Raw genomic sequence first — 21,296 nt, 5'->3', positions numbered from 1 at the left:
ATAGGAAAGATAAATGCACCTGTGGCCATCACCGCTTTCCTGGATTGAAGCAGCACCCACCAGGGGGCGGTGGCGCCCACTTTGGGAATCACTGGCCTAGAGTAAAAGACCAATGACAGGACAGCCAGGTGACTCAGGGGACTGAAAGCCAGGCCTAAAGACAGGAGGTCCTGGGTTCAAATTTGATCTCAGACACTTCCCAGTTGTGTGACCCTGGGCAAGTCACTTAGCCCTCATTGCCTAGCCCTTACCACTCTTCTGCCTTGGAACCAATACACAGTATTGATTCTAAGGCAGAAGGTAAGGGTTTAACAAAATAATAAATTTCTCTGGAATCTTAACCCTCAGCATTCTTCACCCAGTTGTTTGCTCATTGTCTCCTGTAGTTTTGGATCTCAATGAGGGCAGGGGCTGTCTTTTGCCTCTTTTTGCATCCCACAGTGCTTAGCACAGTGCCTGGCACATAATAGGTACTTTTTGTTGCTCATTTGTGTCCATCTCTCCATGAATTCAAGCCCAATAGTGTCACCTACTGGACCAAAGCTGGTAATCTCCTGCTGCTCACATCCACCACGAATGTGGAAGCCACTTAGCTACGGAGAGGTTGCATGGTTGTTAACCAAGTTGGCTGTAGGGATTTCTTGGCAAAAATACTAGAGTGGTGTGCCCTTTCCTTCTACAGTGGGTTAAGGTAGAGGGCAAATGACTTGCTCATAGTCACAAAGCTAATTAATGTCTGAGTCTGGGTTTGAACTCAGGTCTTTCTGATTCTAAGTCCAGCACTCTGTCCATTGAGTCATTAGCTATCTCCAGTAGGTGATTAATAAATGTTTATTGACCGATTGTGTCAAGGGTTATAGTACTATAGATTCAGAGATCTAGATCAAAGTAGTTTGCTGGAACCATCTCATACTAGCTTCCATGGGCACACTGTTAAATTTTTAGTGTGAGCATTTACACCCTCAGAAACTGGTGAATGTTAGAAAAATCAGAGTTGGATTTGTTTTGTGGATTGTTAAGAAAGAGATGGAGTCCATGTTAAAAACACAAACTCAACTTGGTCATGCATACTTTTGCATGGTTTTTTGTTTTGTTTCGTTTTGTGCCAGACAGCAAATTGTTAACCTTTACCAATGGGGCAGCTTAGGTGGTTCAGTGGATGGAGAGCCAGGCCTTGAGACAGGAGCTCCTGGGTTCGAATCTGGCCTCAGACACTTCCCAGCTATGTGACCCTGGGCAAGTCACTTACCCCAAACCCTCCCCATCACCTAGCGCTTACCACTCCTTTGCATTGGAACTGAAACACAGTATTAATTCAAAGACAGAAGATAAGGGTTTAAAAAACAAACAAAAAACCTTTATCAGCACAACTTAATAGCCTAGCTGGTCCAATACTTTACAGATGATGAAAACTGAGGACAAGAGATGTTAATTAAATTGCTGCGTAGGTCACCAAAGGAGTGTCTAAGGTAGGATTTGAACCCATCTCCTGATTCCAGAGCTAATGCTCTTTCTTCCGTTTTGCACTGCCTGTTTTATACCTTTCTCTTATTTTCCTTCTCAGTGATAAATTCTCCACAGCCTCAGGTATATTTCGTTTTTGTTGTTGTTGTTGTTGTTTTTTGTATGATGTATGATTTTTAGAACATGATCCACGTTGTCCCCCTCCCCTTTTCCTTCTCCCTCCTGAGGCTGACAAACACTTCCTCTAGGTCATACATATATGCATTATCACTTAAAAACCTTTTCCCATGTTATTCATTTTTGTAAGAGAGTAATCTTATAAGGCCAAAACCCCAAATCCTATATCTATATAAGCAAGTGATCAATCATATGTTTTTCTTCTGTGTTTCTGCTCCCACAGTTTTTTCTCTGGATGTGGATAGTGTTCTTTTTCATAAGTCCCTCAGAATTGTTCTGGATCAATGCATTGTTACTAGTAGCAAAGTCAGTTACATTTGATCTTCCCACAATATTTCAGTTACTATGTACAGTGTTCTTCTAGTTCTGCTTATTTCACTCCATATCAGTGCATGGAGGTCTTTTCCCAGTTCTTAAAGAAATCATCCAGTTCATAATTCCTTATAGCATGCATTTTCATCATTTGTGTCCCAGTCTCTAAAAATTATAAAGGTATCAAATATCTAGAACATTCTAAATCTAAGGCCTGTGAATTTAAAAAAAAAGTTTTTTATAACTATTTCAATTTGACTGCCTTTCTATGTAATTTTATGTCATTTACTTTATTTCTTGAAAAACATTATTATGGGGCAGCTAGGTAACATAACGGATAGTGCACCATGCCTGGAGTTGGGAAGACCTGAGTTTAAATTTGGCCTCAGACACTTCTTAGCTGGATAAATCACTTAACCCTAATGACCTAGCCCTTAACACACTTCTGTCTTAGAATTCCTACTAACAGAGAAGTTGAGGGTCTAAAAAACACATTATTACGAGACAGGGGTCCATGACACAAAAGGCTCTAGCCAAATAAAGACTCTGCTTGCATGTCAAAGGAATGGACCTTTGGAGAGCTAGTCCTAAGTCCCGCTGGCAAACCTAGGCAATTCTTTCACAAAACATTTTTAGTGACATGTAAAACAAGATTTTAAGAATTTTAAAAATAATGTTTGAATGACACAATTGTTTAAGCCCTGCCACCTCCGCAAAAGCCTACCTACACATTTTGTGTTCAACAGTCCAACTCATTAAGCACAGTAAGCCTTTGTGAGGAACCTCGTGTAAGCAAAGCCACATGGGAAAGGCTCAATTCTCCTGAATAATTGCACACCTCGGTGGTGGGGTGAGAAATGGGATCAAGCGCTTCAACTCCCCAGGAAGGGTGGAGGTGGAGCTCTTTATTTCGGGAGGCCATTTAAGCCCTCAAATAATATCAGAAAGGTCCCTTACTTAGTGAGATTATTACCCAGGGCTTTTTTCTGGGGTGTGAGGGTTGACCCGTTTGAGTCACATTGGGAGAATGAAAATAATGCCCCCCCCCAACTTCCACCCCAAGGAAACACAATACATAAACACATGTACAAAAATCACACAAATTTTAATTATGCAACTTTTCACAGTAATCAAAATAAATTTGTTTAAGGTAACAATAAAAAAAGTTCTTTGAAAAAATGTTTATTTTTTTTTTTGTTAAATCAAAGGCTCAAAAGTGTAAACCCTGGCATAATAGATACCCATGGAACTAGCCCCCCAGAAACCAAAGGGATCTCTCTCTATCCTCATGCCCATTTCTCTAGCCTCCTCCCCTTTCCCAAGGTCTCAAGTGATATTATGATGCTGGTTTGGACTGAAGGAAGGTGAGATGAGGAGGGTCCCTATGTGGTCTACTCCAAATATTACCAATCACCAAAATATAGTTCAATTAAACTAGTCATATTACCCCAAATATTCTGAATCGCACCATGGACTTCCACTGAGGTATTTGCCCATGATTGTTTCAGGCATAGGAGATATTTAAAATATAATATCAGGGGAGGAAAAAATATATACATAAAAATATATATGTAATATATAGTCTATATACATGTGATATAGATATATATATATAATTTATGTATGTACATGTTACATATGTTTTATAATTCTATATTATGTAATATAGAATTATATACTGTAAATCATATGTGCATATATTATAAAAGTCTTATATAATATATGCATACATTATATAAAATATAGTTAGTTATATGTATACATATATTTTGTGTTTATATATAAAATTTATAAACTATATGTATATAAGTTGTATTGTGTTTATATATAAATTTTATGTAATATATGTATATATAATATAAAATGTATGCATAAATTTTATATTATATGTACTATAGATTATATATACATATGTAATGCATTTATATACATTTTATATATACACACATACAGATATATATGTACACACACACACACACACACACACACACCCTTACTTTCTGTTTTGGAATGAATACTAAGTAGTGCTTCTAAGGCTGAAGAGGTAAGGGTAGGGAATGGGGGTTAGGAAGTGTCTGACACCAGATTTCCAGGCCCAGCTCTCTATCCACTGAGCCACTTAGTGGCTCCCAGAAAATATTTTTGTAAAAAAAAAAATCATTTGGTTTCATCTTAGGTCTAAAACTAAAATGATGACTTGAACAATTCTATGCCCAGGCACACTGACAGAGGTCACTGAAATAGATGGTACAGGAGCAGCTGGGTGGCTCAATGGATTGAGAGCCAGGCCTAGAGAAGAGGTCCTGGGTTCAAATCTGGCCTCAGATACTTCCTAGCTGTGTGACCCTGGGCCAGTCACTTGACCACCATTGCCTACCTCCATTATGGCTCTTCTGCCTTGGACACAATACACAGTATTTGTTTCAAAGATGAAAGATAAGAGTTTAAAAAAAAAAAGGCTTAAGAAAGTGTTTGTGAATTCTTGAACAGAAAAAGTGTAGGACAAATTCTATAATGCTACTAAATGCGAGTGCTAGAAGACCATTGGGCTATGGGCAATGATCTTAGTTCCAGGTTTCTACCCCTTTACTATAAAAATATTGTCATCTATTTCCCTTCCTCTCTGGTTCAATGTCATAAAATCAAAACTCCCCCTGGATCCATGAAGAATGGCTACAGAAATAGGGCAGGATAAGGCCTGGACAGACACCATTTCCCTGGTCTAGGGAACTCCCAGATGAAGAAGTTTCTCTACCAGGGAAGCCCAACACCTTCTTGTCTCAGAAAGTTGCCGGGACCCCTGAGAGATGGATTCCCTTGTCCAGGGTCAAACGCTGGTCACATGGGTCAAAAAGTGGGGCTTGACCCTGGATCTCCCTGGTTTGGGGGCTGTCACTCTCGATCCACTCCACCACACTTGCTCAAAACAAAAACAAAAAACAAACCCCAACAATAACAAATGATCTGAATATCATAAGGGAAACACGCTCCTTAACCATTCAAGTAAAATATGAAAAATAACCCTGAGGTCATGATAATACATTTCATTAAAATAGTATCAAAGCCTTAAAAAAAAAAATTGGTTCCCCCTTTTCAAAGTATCTATCTTTACCCTACACAGCTAAAACAAAACAAAAAAAAACAAACAAAAAAGATCTGGCATCTATGGCTTGTCTGTCACATTGTCGAGGGTCTCTTCCTCTAGTCAAGGACCAGGAGGAAGATTTAATGCAACAGGGATAAGGCACCTCTTTGCACCAGCTCGCCTCCTGAGGGACAGAAAGAAAGCCTCTCATTGTTCTTGGGGAGAGTCTCCATTCCATTCTAGGAAACTCAGAAGGAATCCTTCAAAGAATCCTGGTTGCCACCGACAGTACAAGGAGCAGCAGAACTTTGCCAGCAAGGATGACTTGAAGGCACAAAAGATATTTATTGTTTAATTTCCCTTTCTCCTGGGATCCATCTACATTCCAGGAAAATGGTCGTAGCCTTGGTTTCCCTACAACAGTTCCTGCTCCCTTGGATACCCACCCTGCATTTCAACTACTTCCACTTCCTGAGAGGAATCATCTTGTGGATCGTCCACTTGGGAGCCTCCAGGGTTGAAGAGCTGCTCTTCCAAAAACCAGCCTCCGAGGCCATATTGCTCTTCGTGGGCTCTGACTTCTTCTGGTGACAGGTGACTCGCTCCCAAAACAAAATCTGCAAACCTATCAAAAAAATTGTTTATAGACAAGGTGATCATTAGGACAAAGTTTTACTTAGCAGACAATGAGTTTTTCTAGTTATTCTGACAACTCTCTATAAAACTTGTCTTTACATCAGTCTAGAATGGCATTTAAAGAGCATTCATAGTGGGAGTAAAAAACTGGAGATGTTTATATGATTGCTGGAAAAATGGATTCTGGGAAGCATAAGAAAACACTGATCTGCAAGGTGGACCATTCTATTTCTTTTTCTTATTTTTTACAAAGTAAAATTTAAACTAACAAAACAGTGGATAGAGAGATGGTTTTACAGTCAGGACGACAAAGGTTCAAGCTTGTCCTCTGATGCAACATACTGGCTATGTGAACTGGGCAAGTGACATCTTCAGTGACCTCAGGAAAATCTCCAAGAAGGCCATTTTCTATTAGGAAGGCTCCTAATACCAATGAAGTCTCAGCCCTTCCCATATTTTTCTTTAATTTGTGTTTTGACATTCAGTAGGAGGCAAAAAAGTAAGGGAAAGCTCTGTAGAGAAGGAAGGAGGGGATGACTCCTTGGCAATTCAGAGATAATTTACAATATATCAGGAAGGTAGCAGTCTCCATATGCCACCAACTTTAGCTCTCCCCACCTAAAAGTTATTTTTATAATCTTATTATAATAATTTCAGAATATCATAACTTATTTTATAATATTGATAAATATTATAATATAATTGTAAGTATACAATTATATATTGTATATATTATATATACAATATTACACATATATACACAAATATATATAAAATATATACAATTATATATACAATAACAATATAATTGTAATAATACAATATAAATGTTTATACTAATAAACATTAATGTATTTTTTACATTTTATATTATTATAATACAATGTTCTATTCTATCAATAAATATTACAAATAATATTTTATAATATCAATAAATATAATACAATGTTTATAATATTAATATTGGGACACAATATTTTATGATGTTAATAAATATTATATCCCAATATTTTATAATATTAATAAATATATTTTATTGTATTAAAAACATCACAATACAATATTCTATAATGCTAATAAACATAATGTAATGTTTTATAATGCTGCTAAATATTATAGTACATTATAATACTAATAAATATATCATTATATCTTATGGTATTAATAAATATAATATCTATAATATTAATGAATAATATAACATAATGGTAATAAATATAATGCAATGTTTTATGATATTATTAAATATTATGTTTTATAATATCAATAACTATTATGATACAGTATATTATAATGCTAATAAATAGTATAATATTTTGTGGTATTAATAAATATTAGGATACATTTTATATTAATAAATACTATAACTATTATAATTCAATGTTTTCCAATATTAACAAATATAATACAATTTTTTCCAATATTGATAAACATAATATAATGTTTTACAATATTGATAAATATTATAAGGTTTTACAATATAATGTTTTATAGTACTGATAATATAATACAATATATTATAACACCAATATATATTATAATATAATATTTTGTGGTATTAATAAATATTACAATATAACACTAATGATTATAATACAATGTTATAATATTAATAAATATTATAACATTGTATAATATTGATAAACATTATAATACCAATAAATATTATATTATAATATCTGGAGGCTGGTGGAGGACCTTCCTCATCCTGGACTTGGGACCCTAGCATTTGGTAAGACTGTTCCTGGATTCTTCCCTTTGGACTAAAACATAGGTGAATGAAAAAGCTAACTGCTTTCCTGGCTTCTGGAGAGATTAGTTTTCTAAGGAGGTTATTCACCACCAGAGCCAGGCATTGGAGAAACATTTAGGGTGATTAGCTAGACTGCTTACTCTACCCTCTTTCACATTTCTCTACTTTACTCTTTCCCTCTATTTTGTAAATAAAGCTGTTAAATAAAAAGTCATTTTGACTTGAGTTATAATATTGGCGACCACATTCTCTTATATTTAGTCAACCCATATTAATTTTATCCCCTACATAATGAATATAGTCATTTATAAAATTATAACACAATATTTTATGATACTAATAAATATTACAATATTTAACCTGCTGGGGGTAATTTTGAGTAAGTCAAGGAATTTGAGTTAAGATTCATCTGCTCATGCAGATCAAAGCATACTCATTATCTTTCACATTAGTTTATTTAGTTTTATTTTGGATTTTAGTTTTATATGAGATTTCTCTTATAACAATGACCAATATGGAAATATTTTTTTGTGTGATGATACATGGATAACCCAAATAAAATTGCTTACCATCTCTGGGAGCGGGGAGGGAAAAAAGGGAGGTAGACAATTTGGATCTTATCTTTTCAGAAACTGTGTATTGAGAATTGTTATCATTTGTGATTGGGACAATAACATATCTTTGAATAAAGAAAGAATTCATCTGTTCTCTTTTCTTTTGAAGGGAAAGCAAAATACTAGGTGTGCTAATCTCATCTAGATTTTCTATCTGAAATGGAACTATAATGTTCACAAAAGTCTAACCAATCCAATGAGAGTCATCAGCACAAGAGCTAGAAGGGAACTGAGAGAGACTGTCTGAGCCGGGTTGAATGCCTACACAACAAAGAAAGCTTTCAAAGAGGAAGGAGTTTTCTTTTACTTTTTAGGGGCCTGGAGTCTGGATACAGTTAACCACGATGGGAAGTCTGTTCTGTGGCAAAATTCACGCAACCTTTCCAACGCTTTGGCCGTTTCGATTTCAGCTTGTTCCCTGTATTCTTCTTCAGTAAGGTGCTTAATCACCATTCTTTTCTTTTTATAATATTCCTTGATTTTTCTAAAATGACAAAAATAAGCCATATATTTAAAATAGAAAATGTAAATTTTATGTAACTTCTAGTATTTTAATGATCCATATGGTGTTTCTGGCATAATGAATGCTAGAATTGGAGTCAGAAAAGACCTAGTCCTGAATCTTGATCCTAGTGTCAAATTAATTAATGAGTTAATAATCTCTCTGAGTTTCCTCACTTATAAAACGAGAATACAGGCAGCTAAGGGATGCCACAGATAGAGCACTGCACCTATAGTCAGGATGGCTCATCTTCCTGAGTTCAAATCTGGCCTCAGACACTTACTAGCTGTATGACCCCAGGCAAGTCACTTAACTCTGTTTGCCTTATTTTCTTCATCTGGAAAATAAGCTGGAGAAGGAAATGGCAAAGCACTCCAGGATCTTTGCCAAGAAAACCCCAAATGGGGAAAAGAGTCAGATATGACTGAGAAAGAATGAAAAGATGAGAATAATATCTATAGGACCTATCTCACAAAGGCTCAAATGCCATTAAAGATTTTATTCAAAATGCTATAGAAATAAAGGTCAGCTCTTCTCCCAAATACCTGCATGAACATTTGGATTCATTTTCTGAAATTCAAGAAAACATACTTATCAGTTTTACCAACTCTGCATTTTATTTCCTTTATGATCTTTTTTTTTTTTTATCACTGGCTCCTTTGGCTAGTGACCCCCTATGGACCTTTTCTCATAATTTTAAATGCAGAGGGCATGCCAAAAGCCTTCATGATTGAATCTTCAATGAGACTTTTGGGACACTCTATCAAATAAAAATACATAGTGAATTACAAAGGAAATCAACTATATTGAAACACAGTTGTCAAGGGAGCTAGGTGTTGCAGTGAATAAAGCACTGGGTTTGGAATTAAGAAGACTCTTCTTCCTGAGTTCAAATCTGGCCTCAGACACTTACTAGCCGTGTGACCCTGGACAAGTCACTTCACCCTGTTTGCTTCAGTTTCCTCATCTATAAAATGAGTTGGAGAAGGAAATGGCGACCCATTCCAGTCTTTGCCAAGAAAATCCCAAATGGGGTTACAAAGAGTTGGTCATGACTGAAATGACAACAACTGGAACATAGAAATACAATTGTCAAAATAATTTTTTTTTTAAGTTCACAGACTCATGTCATGGGAAGAATTTTTGCTTCCCATGAACTATAGTTTTCTTTTTTATTGTTATTTTGTTAACATTTTCAGGGTCTCAGACCAGGTACAGAGTTTGGGTCCTGAGTAAACTTTTGTCCCTTTTTCCCCCCTATATAGACAACCCTGTAAACAAATGAGATCCTAAGGATTTTTGTCCTTTAAGCACAGATGCTGAAAATAGATAATTTCCTTTCTCTGGGATTTTTTGTCATCATAGATTTAAAGTAATGGCCTTTCTACATCTGATTTGATTCATCTCTGGAATATGAAAGAAACAGGCCTCTAGGGAAATAGAATCCTCAGAAAGTCTTTATTTGGAAAACAAATAGGTAGTAGGAAAAAATATTTCACCGAAAGTTTTTTAATTCACATATATTTTAAAAAAGAAAAAAAAAAGGGCAGAGGATGTTGTGGGGTGTAGCCTCCACCTAGTGGTAGTTAGACTGTGTAATACCAGCAGAGGGGAGAAGGAGGCCCTCTATATCCAGATGCCAAGAGACCATAATCTAGTTTGCCCAAAGGAGACCCTCTTTGAAGACTACAAAGAAAAAGGTTTTAGGAAGTTACCACTTAGTAATTATCTTAGTCAATGAGCTTTGTTTTTTTAATGTTCCCATTGTTTCCTTGACTTGACAAAGACTAATTAATTTTTTCTCTTCTTCCTTTTGGAAGTACATGATTATCATCTGTTTTAAAATAGCAGCTAAGTGGCTCAATGGATAGAAAAGGAGGTCTAGAGAGAGAGAGGTCTTAGATTCAGAACTGGCACGTTTTAGCTATGTGACTCTGGGCAAGTCACTTAACCCCCCCCAAAATTGTCTAGCCTTCTATCTTGGAACTGATACTGAAACAGAAGGTAAATATTAAAAAAAAAAGAAAGAAAAAAAGGAGTTAATGTCAACTCTGGGAGGGGGGAAAGAAATAATATGTATCATGTAACTTTGTTTTTTATTTTTTATTTTATTTGTTTATTATTTATTTATGAATCATGTAACTGTTTTTTTTTTAAATTTGTTTAAGAATCATGTAACTGTCTTTAAAATTCTATTTATTTATTTAGGAATCATGTAACTTTGGAATACTTACATGCAAATTTTTAAAATAAAATAAAAATAAAAATAAATAAAAAGTTAGAATTTAAAAGAAGTTAAGACATCTTAGGATTATTATGAAAATAGTTTTGACCTCACAGACAACCCCACACTGAAATGATCTTAGGGACCCCCAACCCCCAGGAATCCTGAACCATACTTTGAGAAGTGCTTCCCTAGACTAAGGATAGTGCCATTGATAATGGTTTGTTTTGGTGGGGACATGGAAGCTATAGCAGGAGATGCACCAGCTCCCCTCTTCTTTCTTTCTTTGCTTGACTCTTTGAATATTAGAATCAGAATTTAGAAAATGTGAATATTGAATCCTATTTCCCTTTATATATGAGGAAAGTGATACCCAGAGAAATTAGCCGTTTTATCCAAGGTTGCAAGACAGAGTGCCAGAGTTGGCACTAGAACCTTAACCTTTATCTTCTAATCACAGCCAAATGATTAAAGGTCAGATCTAAAATTCAAAGGGAAGGAAACTACTAAATGTTCCCCCTCGGCTAGTTTCTCCTTCAGAAAGAGACATGTTGATCTTAAAATAGTCAATCGTTTTAAGCATTAAGAAATGGCTGAAGGAAAGAAGATTTCAAATAAATCTTGTCATTGAATTAAGTCAATTCTGGATGAGATACAATTCTTAGTAAATGAGAGTGATACATTGAATAAAAAGGCGAGAGATGGACGGAACCAAATGCCTGAGCTTCCTCCTCCCTTCCTTCTGTTTTAGAGTAAAAATATCAAGGAACGGAGGAAAATTATGCTGGCAAATATATTCTTCACTACACACACACATAAAAATATATATGCTATATAGCAGCTAGGTGGCACAGTGGACAGAGTCTGGATCTGGAGTCAAGACTTCTTCCTGAGTTCAAATCTGGCCTCAGACACTTACTAGCTGTGTGACTATAGACAAGTCACCTAACCCTGTTTGCCTCAGTTTCCTCATCTGTAAAATGAGCTGGAGAAGGAAATGGCAAATTTACTGTGTGACTATAGCCAAGTCACCTAACCTTGTTTGCCTCAGTTTCCTCATCTGTAAAATGAGCTGGAGAAGGAAATGGCAAATTTACTGTGTGACTATAGCCAAGTCACCTAACCTTGCTTGCTTCAGTTTTTTTCATCTGTAAAATGAGCTGTAGAAGGAAATGGCAAACCACTCTAATATTCCTGCCAAGAAAACCCCAAATGGGGGTCACAAAGACTCAGATGCAACTGAAAACGACCAAACAACAACAACCTATATCCTCTATGTGTATATTTTAAAATCACTCTTGTTTTACAATTTCAAATTCACCAGAGAGATACTAACCTGCCCACACAGCGGAAAGCTCTGACTGGGTAATGGAGACCCTGAGAAGAAATCAGGAGAACTATCACAGCATAAGCAACCTGGGCTGTGGTAACCCCAAAGTAAATTATGACCAAGGACAAAAGCTGTAACATCCACTTGAAGAGATTGATGCTCCTTTCTTGGACCAGCGGTCCGTGTTTATAACAGGCAGCAAAGCTGAAGGATCCCACAATCAGAATGTAGCCTGGGAAAGCACGAGAAGGCAGAAAATTAGTCCCTGGACGGGAGCCTGGAAAATGGTGGGGAAAACCTGATCCCAGTACCAGGTACAAGGAACCCAGGTTTGAGACAACGCTGTCTAAGCCCATGAAAATCTGTGTTTTCACTGTCCTTTGTCAGGGTCAGAAGAAACCAATCACTAAAGCAAAAAGTACATTTCTGGCTAGCAAGCCCTTCTAAGATGCACAGCTGAATTTTTATAAGCTTCTGAGAAGTTTTCCAAGCCAGCTGACATCTGTGTTGATTTCTCAGGCCAAACAACTTGTGACCCTGGAGGTTCTGGAAGGCAACCCTCTGAGATCCCCAAGATTTTCTTTTATTTACTATAAAGTTGAAACTACTCTTCAGAGTTGTGGGTTAGTAATCAGAGAACCAGCTATGTCAATTAACCCAAAATTTTACTTAGAAAAAAAAATTTTCATCTACTTCTTATTTTCTGTTTTTTATGGATTAAAAAAAAAAATTACTGCATCCGTTGATGAAGCTTGGTCCTTCCAAGGTATTCTGAAATACAGGTCTTTCCAGTGCCCATGTAAGAAGAGAAGTGCTTAAGGAATGTAAAAAAGTTTGAAAACTGAATCCAACAACCCAACTAATAACTTTGAGAGCTTGGGACCACCAATACGACATGATGAGGTATTTAGTAAATTCCTTTAGTGAAGACTTTGAACAAGGTATATATATCACTGATCACATTTCTCAGGAAGCCAGATATCTTGGCATCTTTTCATTTTTTTAAGAGAGGAATTTTATTTTAATTTTTATTATGAGACCAGGATGTCAACAGATGATCGTATAAGTCATGAACTATGATTTCATGCTATGTCCATGAAAAAAGGGCATATATATATATATATATATATGAACTCTTAAAGATTTTCCCACTAGAATGAAAGTAACTTGAGATTCTCCATGTTTATGCCAGTGGAGATCTGGCAAGTCCTACCCAATTGTAAAGGTACGGGCTTGTTAATGGACTACGTATGTGATATCTGAAGGCCAGATAAAGTTCTAGGAGAGGTTCAGTCCCAGCCTGCCTGCAGGGCCAGAGCAAAGCTTGGAGACAAATTCCTAAGTTTCAGAAAGATTGGGATCTGGGCTAATGGAGTGAGTACCTACCCCACCCCTCCAAGAGAACTTAGAAACTTGAAATATCAAAGGCTCTCAAAAACTTGCCTCCTTCTAATGTTTAAAACTGTCACCAGGACAATCCCTCTGCATACCTTTAAGCCTCATAAATATAATGGTCTATATTTTCTTTCAATTTACCTACCTAATATATACCTTTTGTTTTCATACCAGAGCCACTTAAATTCTTCCATTAACTGGAATACGAGGTAAAACGAAGCAAACCAACAACCAACCATGAGGGCCCCAAAGGTGCTATACTGTGTGTGGAAGGAAAGAAATAAAGAATATTCCAATTTATTATTTCTTAAATGAAAAATCACTATTCCATTATACTTTATTATCCACTGACAGAAAGGTTTAGAAGATATAAAGATTACATTCTACCCACTGTTTAATGATTAAAAAAAAATTTATTTTATTTGGTAGAGCAAAACCTTGAAGAACTCTCTTCCCAAAAGATCTCCTCTAGGTAAGGCTATGTCAAAATAATATAATATTCTTTAAAGAATGTAATGACAGAGAGAACTCTGGTTGATACTCCTCTAAAAATTAATATTAAATAGGGCATTAAAAAAAGGCACATTTGCAAAAGCTGTTAGTCATGAAGGACATCCAATATGGAGCCTAAATGAAAGAAGGGTTCCCTAATCAATGTGCTGATGGCATCAAGCTCCAGATACCTGCAAAGCCTCCTCTATGATATCTATAAATACTCAAGAGTTTAGCCTTACTATCCACAGTTTTCTACACATGAGAAATATCTATTTTTATACTGTGACACAATCGAATGTAATGGACTTCTGTACTAGCAGCAATGCAATGATCCAAGACATTTCTGAGGGACTTTAAGAAAGAACGCTTTCCAACTCAAAGAAAGAACTGTGGGAGCAGAAACACAGAAGAAAAACAACTGCTTGATCACATGGGTGGATGGGGACGTGATTGGGGATGTAGACTCTAAGCGATCCCCCTAGTGCAAATATTAATAATATGGAAATAGATCTTGATCAATGACACATGTAAAATCCAGTGGAATTGCTCATTGGCTATGGGAGTGGGAGAGGGGAGGTAAAGAACATGAATCATGTAACCATGGAAAAATATTCTAAATTAATTTAATTGTTTTTCAATAAAAAAAAGAAATATCTATTTTCCAGGCTCTGATATAAGAAACTGGCTAGGGGTTAGTGAACCATCAACCTATATAATGCCGATCCCACAACCAGCTCCATTTCCATGACTTTGCACCTCATCTCTGTCTTTTAGCTTACCTTGTTTCCAATCCATCCTCAGGAAGAAACCTTTCTGGGTTGCTCCAGTGGCTAATTTTCTTTTTCCTCTTTCAGATTACTTTCAAATAATCTCCATCTATCTGGCATGAATCTAGATGTTTATGTGTTGTCTCTAGCCTTAGAATGTGAGCTCCATGAAGACAGGGACTGGATTTTTTTTTTTTTTTACTTTCCTTATATCCCCTGTACCTAGCAGTTTAATAGGTGTTTATTGACTGAGCCATTGACTGGTCCAACAGTGATATCTTGGGGAGACACTGCAGATGGACAATGGAATGGGCCCAGATTGCAGAAGAGAAAGAACATATTTTGCCTTGCTCCTGCTCAATTACACAGGGATTTTAATGACTTCAAGCTTTCTTTTTGAAACAAAAGCTTAACTTTTTAAAAAAATATTCTTCAGGTAACACTATGTGGTTGTGAGTCATGGAATGTCATCATCTCCAAAACCAAAGGACAAGAGATGGTACGTGCTGGGCACCAGCAAACTACACTATATAAGCCATGAGGAACTAAATGGGAGAAATGGCATAAAAGAGGTAGGACTGGGATCATCCCAGAGGGACAATGAGGGGTAACAGAGAGATATTCCACACACTCCTTGGTATCTACCAGCACATTGGGAAGACGTCCTGTGTTGCAGGGTGTATAGTTAAAGAAATTTGTACCTTGGACTTCATCTCCCAGCATCCCTTTCCCTGCATCCCCACGTTTGCATCTTCACATGTTGTTTATAAGTTTGCTGTAAGCTGTGCCTTCTCTCTCTTTGCCCACGTGAACGACTGGGAAAGCTGGCTTTTTACTCTAGCTTTTTATTTTCTTTTTCTTCAAGTTATTAGTAATAAATCTTAATAATATAATTTATTTTATCAATAATATTTACATTTATTTATATATTTATGTATTACATATAAATATATTTATATTAATAATATAATTTATAATTAAATATAATACTTGGAGTATTTGAATATTAATTATAATTCTCACATTGGTTTATGAATAAGAATAGCCCCGGAGGAAAAAGCAAAGATGGTATGTGGTTTGCATTGCTGGAGGAGTGCTCACAGGAATGACATTATAGATTCCCTGATGTCTCCATCTAAATGAAGACAGAGGAATAGTTTTATCAGCTTTGATAAGCCAGCTGTTATGTCTTAGGGTTTTGTCTGAACTAAATGCAACATGGTACCAGAAGCTTAAGACTTAAAGCAAGAGACCTTAAAAATTGCCCAGTCTGTGGATATTTCATCTGGGTAGAGGCGAACTTGTTTATTTTTTTCCTTTAAATATTTGGATAAAGATATTTTAATGTAATTAAGTTTCCTTTGTAATCTTAAATAGTTTATTTTATACAATTAAATATTATCCTGAGGAGTCCATAGATTTCATTGGACCGACAAAAGGAACTGTGACAAAGGAAAGGTCAACAATCCCTGATCTTGTCCAACCTCTCATTTTACAGATGAGGATGATGAGGCTGAGACAAGCGGGCTGACCCATCCAATGCCAAACAGGTAGTAAGCGAAAGAACATGGATTTGAACTCGGGTTCTTTCACATCAAATCCTTTTTTCCCCTTACAATAACGAATACATGTTGATTGCTGAACAGATACAAGCCAAGACGGTATGAAAATGTGATTTGGTTCCAAGGAAAACATGCTGTGGTGTGGAAAAATTTTAATTTAAAGCCTTAAAGTAATGATAGATGCTATTTTCCACACCTTTTCAATATGGGAGAGAATTTTAGCATGTAATTTAATTTTTACTTGAATGGGGGGGAAAAGTATTGCTTAAAAGATAGAGGATTAAAAGGAACACCAAAACTACAAACTTATTTCAGTGGCTTAAAAACAATGAGATTTTCTACCATATCTGTTGAAAATCTAAATATTTTAAAGACATCTTCTAGGGTGAAGCAACACAGTATGGAATTGGGAATGGATATGATCAAATGAATTAAATAACCTTTCCCCTCACCCCCCACTCCTCCAGGTCCTGATGCTCAGCACATCAAGGTTTCCATTTTTAGTTTTGTTTCATAAATAGGACACCTACCTTGGGGATGTATCTTCTCATAAACAGCAGGAAAAAGACCAAGGTCATAAGAATGCCCAGCATGGTTCCAGCAGAATAATAGAAAACAGTGCTCCTGTTGGAGACAAATAGTCAGATACTATTTACCTGAAAACTATTATTTTCAAATGTAAAACAGAGACATTTGAGGCATTTTTGGGTAGCCAAAAAGAAAAATTATACACTTGAACAGTGGATCACACTAAATATGCCTGATTTTATTGAATAAGAATGATATGACCAGGGACTGACATTTACTATTATTTGCTTGGTTTGGGCACATAAACCCTGTGATTTTATGTGTTAAACAGAAATACATTTCTGATGGGTAATATGGCACATATTTAAAATTAAATATGAGATAGATAAAGTTCATAATTGATGATTATGTTAAATAAGATCGGCATCTAAGAACTAACATGTTAGCAGAGAAAATTCCCTCACTAGAAGTGGCTGAGGATTGGGGTCTTAATGTAATTATACTTAATTATTCAAAGTTCAGACTTCTGGAAAATTCAGTCATTTATCACATGCCCCCAAATCCCAAGCGAAAAAAATTTTTCATTAGTGAGCAGAAAATAATGATAGTTATTACACAGCTTCTATTCCTCTTGGAGAGGAGGGATAGGCATGGAGTCTACCTCAACTCTAGTGATCCAAAGGAATTTATCAAAGGAATACTGACTTCCCTAATAAGTGTGGGATGCATTGTGTTGTGGATTCAGAAAGAATTTGATTCAAGTCACCATTGGGACATTTAGTATCTCTAGGATCATGGGAAAATAATTTTAACTCTCTATAAGTGAATGAATTAGTAGACTTGCAAATGAGCGAAAATAGAAAACATAGCTCTCTAAAGTTCAGATTCTACCCCAAAGTCAATATGAGGTTCTGGATATGGCATCACCTATCAATGTCTGGTACCTGGCACAGTGACTTGTATATGGTTGGCACTTAATAAATGTCTACTGAATTTAAATGAATTCTGGAAAATACCAAACTGTTAAAATAAAGTCAATTGACATTTTTAAAAGCTCAAGTTATGCCCATTTACAAAATTAGTAAAGAAACTTGACTTGCCTACTCAAGGTCTTTGCATTAAAGAACAGGAATATCCCTGTCACGAACACAAGGAAGAGTTTTGTATCCACAACTAAAAAACAAGAAAATATAAAAGATTTAGAGCAAACTGTGTTTAAATGTTAACTTACGAGTATTTAATCTGGATAGTTAATTATAACAAAGTGACGGATTAAATATTATCATCAATATTAAGATAATTTTTAAAACTCAACTTACTACGTCGATTCACCCTCACTGTATAGAAAAAATATTTTTTGGCAGACTTCATATAGAAACACACAGACTTCTCGTATGGATTAATATCAATGGTTATATCGTTAGACTCCTTTGGTTTCCAAAAGGAATGACTCAAACATCTGATTAAAGAAAGGATAGTTTCTGGATACCGACAATTATGTTCTTCCATGACAAAGACAATGCTGAGCATGTCTGAGCTGGTAATTTTCACCTATCAAAAAAGGAAGAGAGAGACAGAGAGAGAGAGAGAGAGAGAGAGAGGAGGGAGGGAGAGAGAGAGAGAGAGAAAGAACAGTCAGTTTCTTTAACATATAATGATAATCAATATAGCACATAAGAGATACCAAGTAACAAAAGATGGGAGACATTGTTAGGGCTATAAGAGAGAAGGATTCATGCTTTTTTAGTGTAAAAAGCAGAGATTGGCTCATTTTTTTAAATAAAGAAAAAAATATCAGTTCTTCCTTCCTCTACATCAGTTGAAAGCATATATTAGTTCAGGTTCTTCTTCCCATGTCTACTAGAAAAGGCCCAGTACCAGATCTCATTTCCTTCCTGACTCATTAGCTATAGAGCCAAACAGATGGCAATGGACAGCTCCTTATGAATTAACTCATGATAATTCTGCTGCTGCCAGTATATGCTGTGCTCTCTGCTTGCTGTTCTTTAGCACCAGGAGTGAGACAGAGCCAACGATGAGAAGAGTGTCAACAGCAAAATACTCATCTGTTGTTAATTTGGCAATATATCTTCAATACCGAAAATTGGTCCTTTCACAAAACCTGTTTTCTGTTTTGCATTTCATCTCTCCGAGTTTATGATTTAAGGGTCTCCTTACCTGGATGGTGGACCAAATCCATTTCCATTCCATCTGGGCAAGTTGGTTGTAGCAGTAACAGACTGATTCGGAACCCTTAAATATATCCATTTCCTTCAGAACTTTACATGGTGCTGGGAGAGAGAAAAAGAGATGAAATAGGAATTGAAACAAAATCAAATTCAAACATTTAGGAAACATTTTTCATTCTCACGGCTTTGAGCACTGCAATGTTTCATAGAACTTTTGACCCATATGCTTTATTTATCTCCCTCTCTTTACTTTCTCCCCTCTGGGTTTTCAGGACACTGTTCTCCCCTGGTTCTCCTCTCACCTTGAATAATTGCTACTCCTCCTCAGCCTCCTTCACTGCTTCAAGAGTCAGGTCAGATCCCTAAATTGTGAAATGCTATCCAAGGCTCTTTCCTGGGTCCCCAGTTCTTTCCTCTCTGCACTCTTCTTTGGTGACCTCATTAGCTCCCATGGGTTAAAATATCATTTCCATGCTGATGAGTCCCGGTTTTTTTATATATACAGCCCTAGTTTCTCCCTTGAGTTTCAATTCTCCATCCTGTTTCTTACACAAGACACTCCATCACCTGGCTCAATCTCTTTGCATTGGCTGTCTTCTTGGAATGTTCCCTCTTCTCATCATGACCTCAGAGAAATCTCCCTTTTCCTTCAAAATACAAATTAAGCATCATTTTCTATATAAAACTTTTCCTAAATCCCTGAACTACTAATACCCTCCCTCTCAAATTACCTTATATTTATTTAACTATTTTATATTAATTTACTAATATACTAATTTATGCTTATTCTGTTTACATTTAGATATTTCTTTATTGTCTTTCTTCATTTGAATGTAAGGCCCTTGCCAGTAGAGGTGGTTTCATTTTATTGTGTCAGAATACTCAGCAACTAGCCAGGCCTTAAAAAAAACCAACTTCTTGATTGATTGACCACAAATTCTTGTACTCATTAAGTTACATCAATCTTTCCTAAACATACTATGCTTTCCTCATTTCGTGCTGAAAGATAGTGGTTATGATTAATGACAGGAAAAAATCTTTTTGGTTCCTAGGGGTTGTCCAGATTCATTTGTCTATGATTACTATTTATTCATGCTAATATAGCATCAATTATTATTCATATTAGTCAGTTCACTGTCATAACAACAGCATTTTTCTAATAGGAAAATCTATATAATATCATAAGTACAGCTAATCACTAAGAAATTGCTACTATTAATTAATGATTAAGAGTCAAATAGATCCACTTGCCATTTCTTCTTTTCTAGGAGTCTATGGTAACACAATATATTTTTAAATCAATATATCTTGTCTTTGAAAATGTATCAGAATTGATGTTTCCTTTCCAAATCAAGGAATTTCCTTAACCAGGCAGTATTATTCAGAAGTATATGAATATTAATTCTATTCCATTATCTTCATAGTTGAACTATGGTAGGTAGATCCTCTATAGAGGCTAATAAAGATATCAAGAATTGCACAGGAGAAAAGGTGTGGAGATGTTGCAGGCTATATTCACAAAGAGAGTGTCATAATTAAGAGGGATTAGAGAGACAAGGTGGTAGGGAGGAAAGGGGAGACAATCTGGGGAGGCAAGGTGGAGTCCATGGAGTGAAATGAATGGGTTGAGGAATAACAAAGAGATCAGACCAAGATAGTGAAGTAAGAAATGCTCAAAGCCTGCCAACCACCCTCAAAATGACCACAGAAGAACAAAAATGCCTCAAAACAAACACTGGAATGGCAGAACCAACAGAAGAAGGGATGATGCAGTGTTCTAGCCCAGAGCCAAGGAGGATTCATCTCACTAAGGTAGGAGGAGAGAGTTTCTCTGCAACTCAGCCTTGATACAATGCAAGTAACTGGGGAAAGAGCACAGCTGGTGTGGTCCAGCTTCAGGAGGCTAAGAGCTATCCAGGCTGCCTTTGCAGAGTGTTCTCTCAGATTAAGACAGCTGAGCTAACCCTAGGCATAGTACAAGTGAAGGACAAGGGACAGTCTCCCTTCACTCCAGGAACAGAGCTAAGCTTCTGCAGATAAACAAAATCAAGAAAGAAAAAAAAAAACCAAAAGAGCAAAAGACAGAGAAAAAGCCTGATGATAGGAAAATACTTCAACAAGAGAGATGACTAAAATACAAGCTCAGAAGAAGATAGCAATACAAAATTGAAAATGTGTGAAATCTCAAAAGAAAATGTGAAAGGATGCAAAGCCCAAAATGAACCCCTAGAAATACTCTTAAAAAAGATAGAAAAACAAATAA

The 21,296-nt window shown here is 36.0% G+C and overlaps 1 protein-coding gene across 1 annotated transcript in view; it reads right to left on the bottom strand.

Moving 5' to 3' along the window:
* Positions 1–5,286: 5,286 nt before the first annotated feature.
* The window catches only part of NEMP2 (nuclear envelope integral membrane protein 2), a 38,065-nt gene continuing 22,055 nt past the window's right edge, over positions 5,287–21,296 (bottom strand). The window contains 10 exon segments of the mRNA XM_044669693.1: positions 5,287–5,325; positions 5,327–5,433; positions 5,436–5,663; positions 8,416–8,525; positions 12,104–12,329; positions 13,638–13,752; positions 16,847–16,940; positions 17,945–18,017; positions 18,164–18,395; positions 19,023–19,135. Coding sequence (XP_044525628.1) covers positions 5,287–5,325; positions 5,327–5,433; positions 5,436–5,663; positions 8,416–8,525; positions 12,104–12,329; positions 13,638–13,752; positions 16,847–16,940; positions 17,945–18,017; positions 18,164–18,395; positions 19,023–19,135 — 1,337 coding nt within the window.

The sequence above is a fragment of the Gracilinanus agilis genome, chromosome 3 (genome assembly GCF_016433145.1).
Source record: "Gracilinanus agilis isolate LMUSP501 chromosome 3, AgileGrace, whole genome shotgun sequence".
Taxonomy (NCBI): domain Eukaryota; kingdom Metazoa; phylum Chordata; class Mammalia; order Didelphimorphia; family Didelphidae; genus Gracilinanus; species Gracilinanus agilis.
Note: the sequence above shows the minus strand (reverse complement) of the source record. Positions and strands in the feature narration are given on the sequence as shown.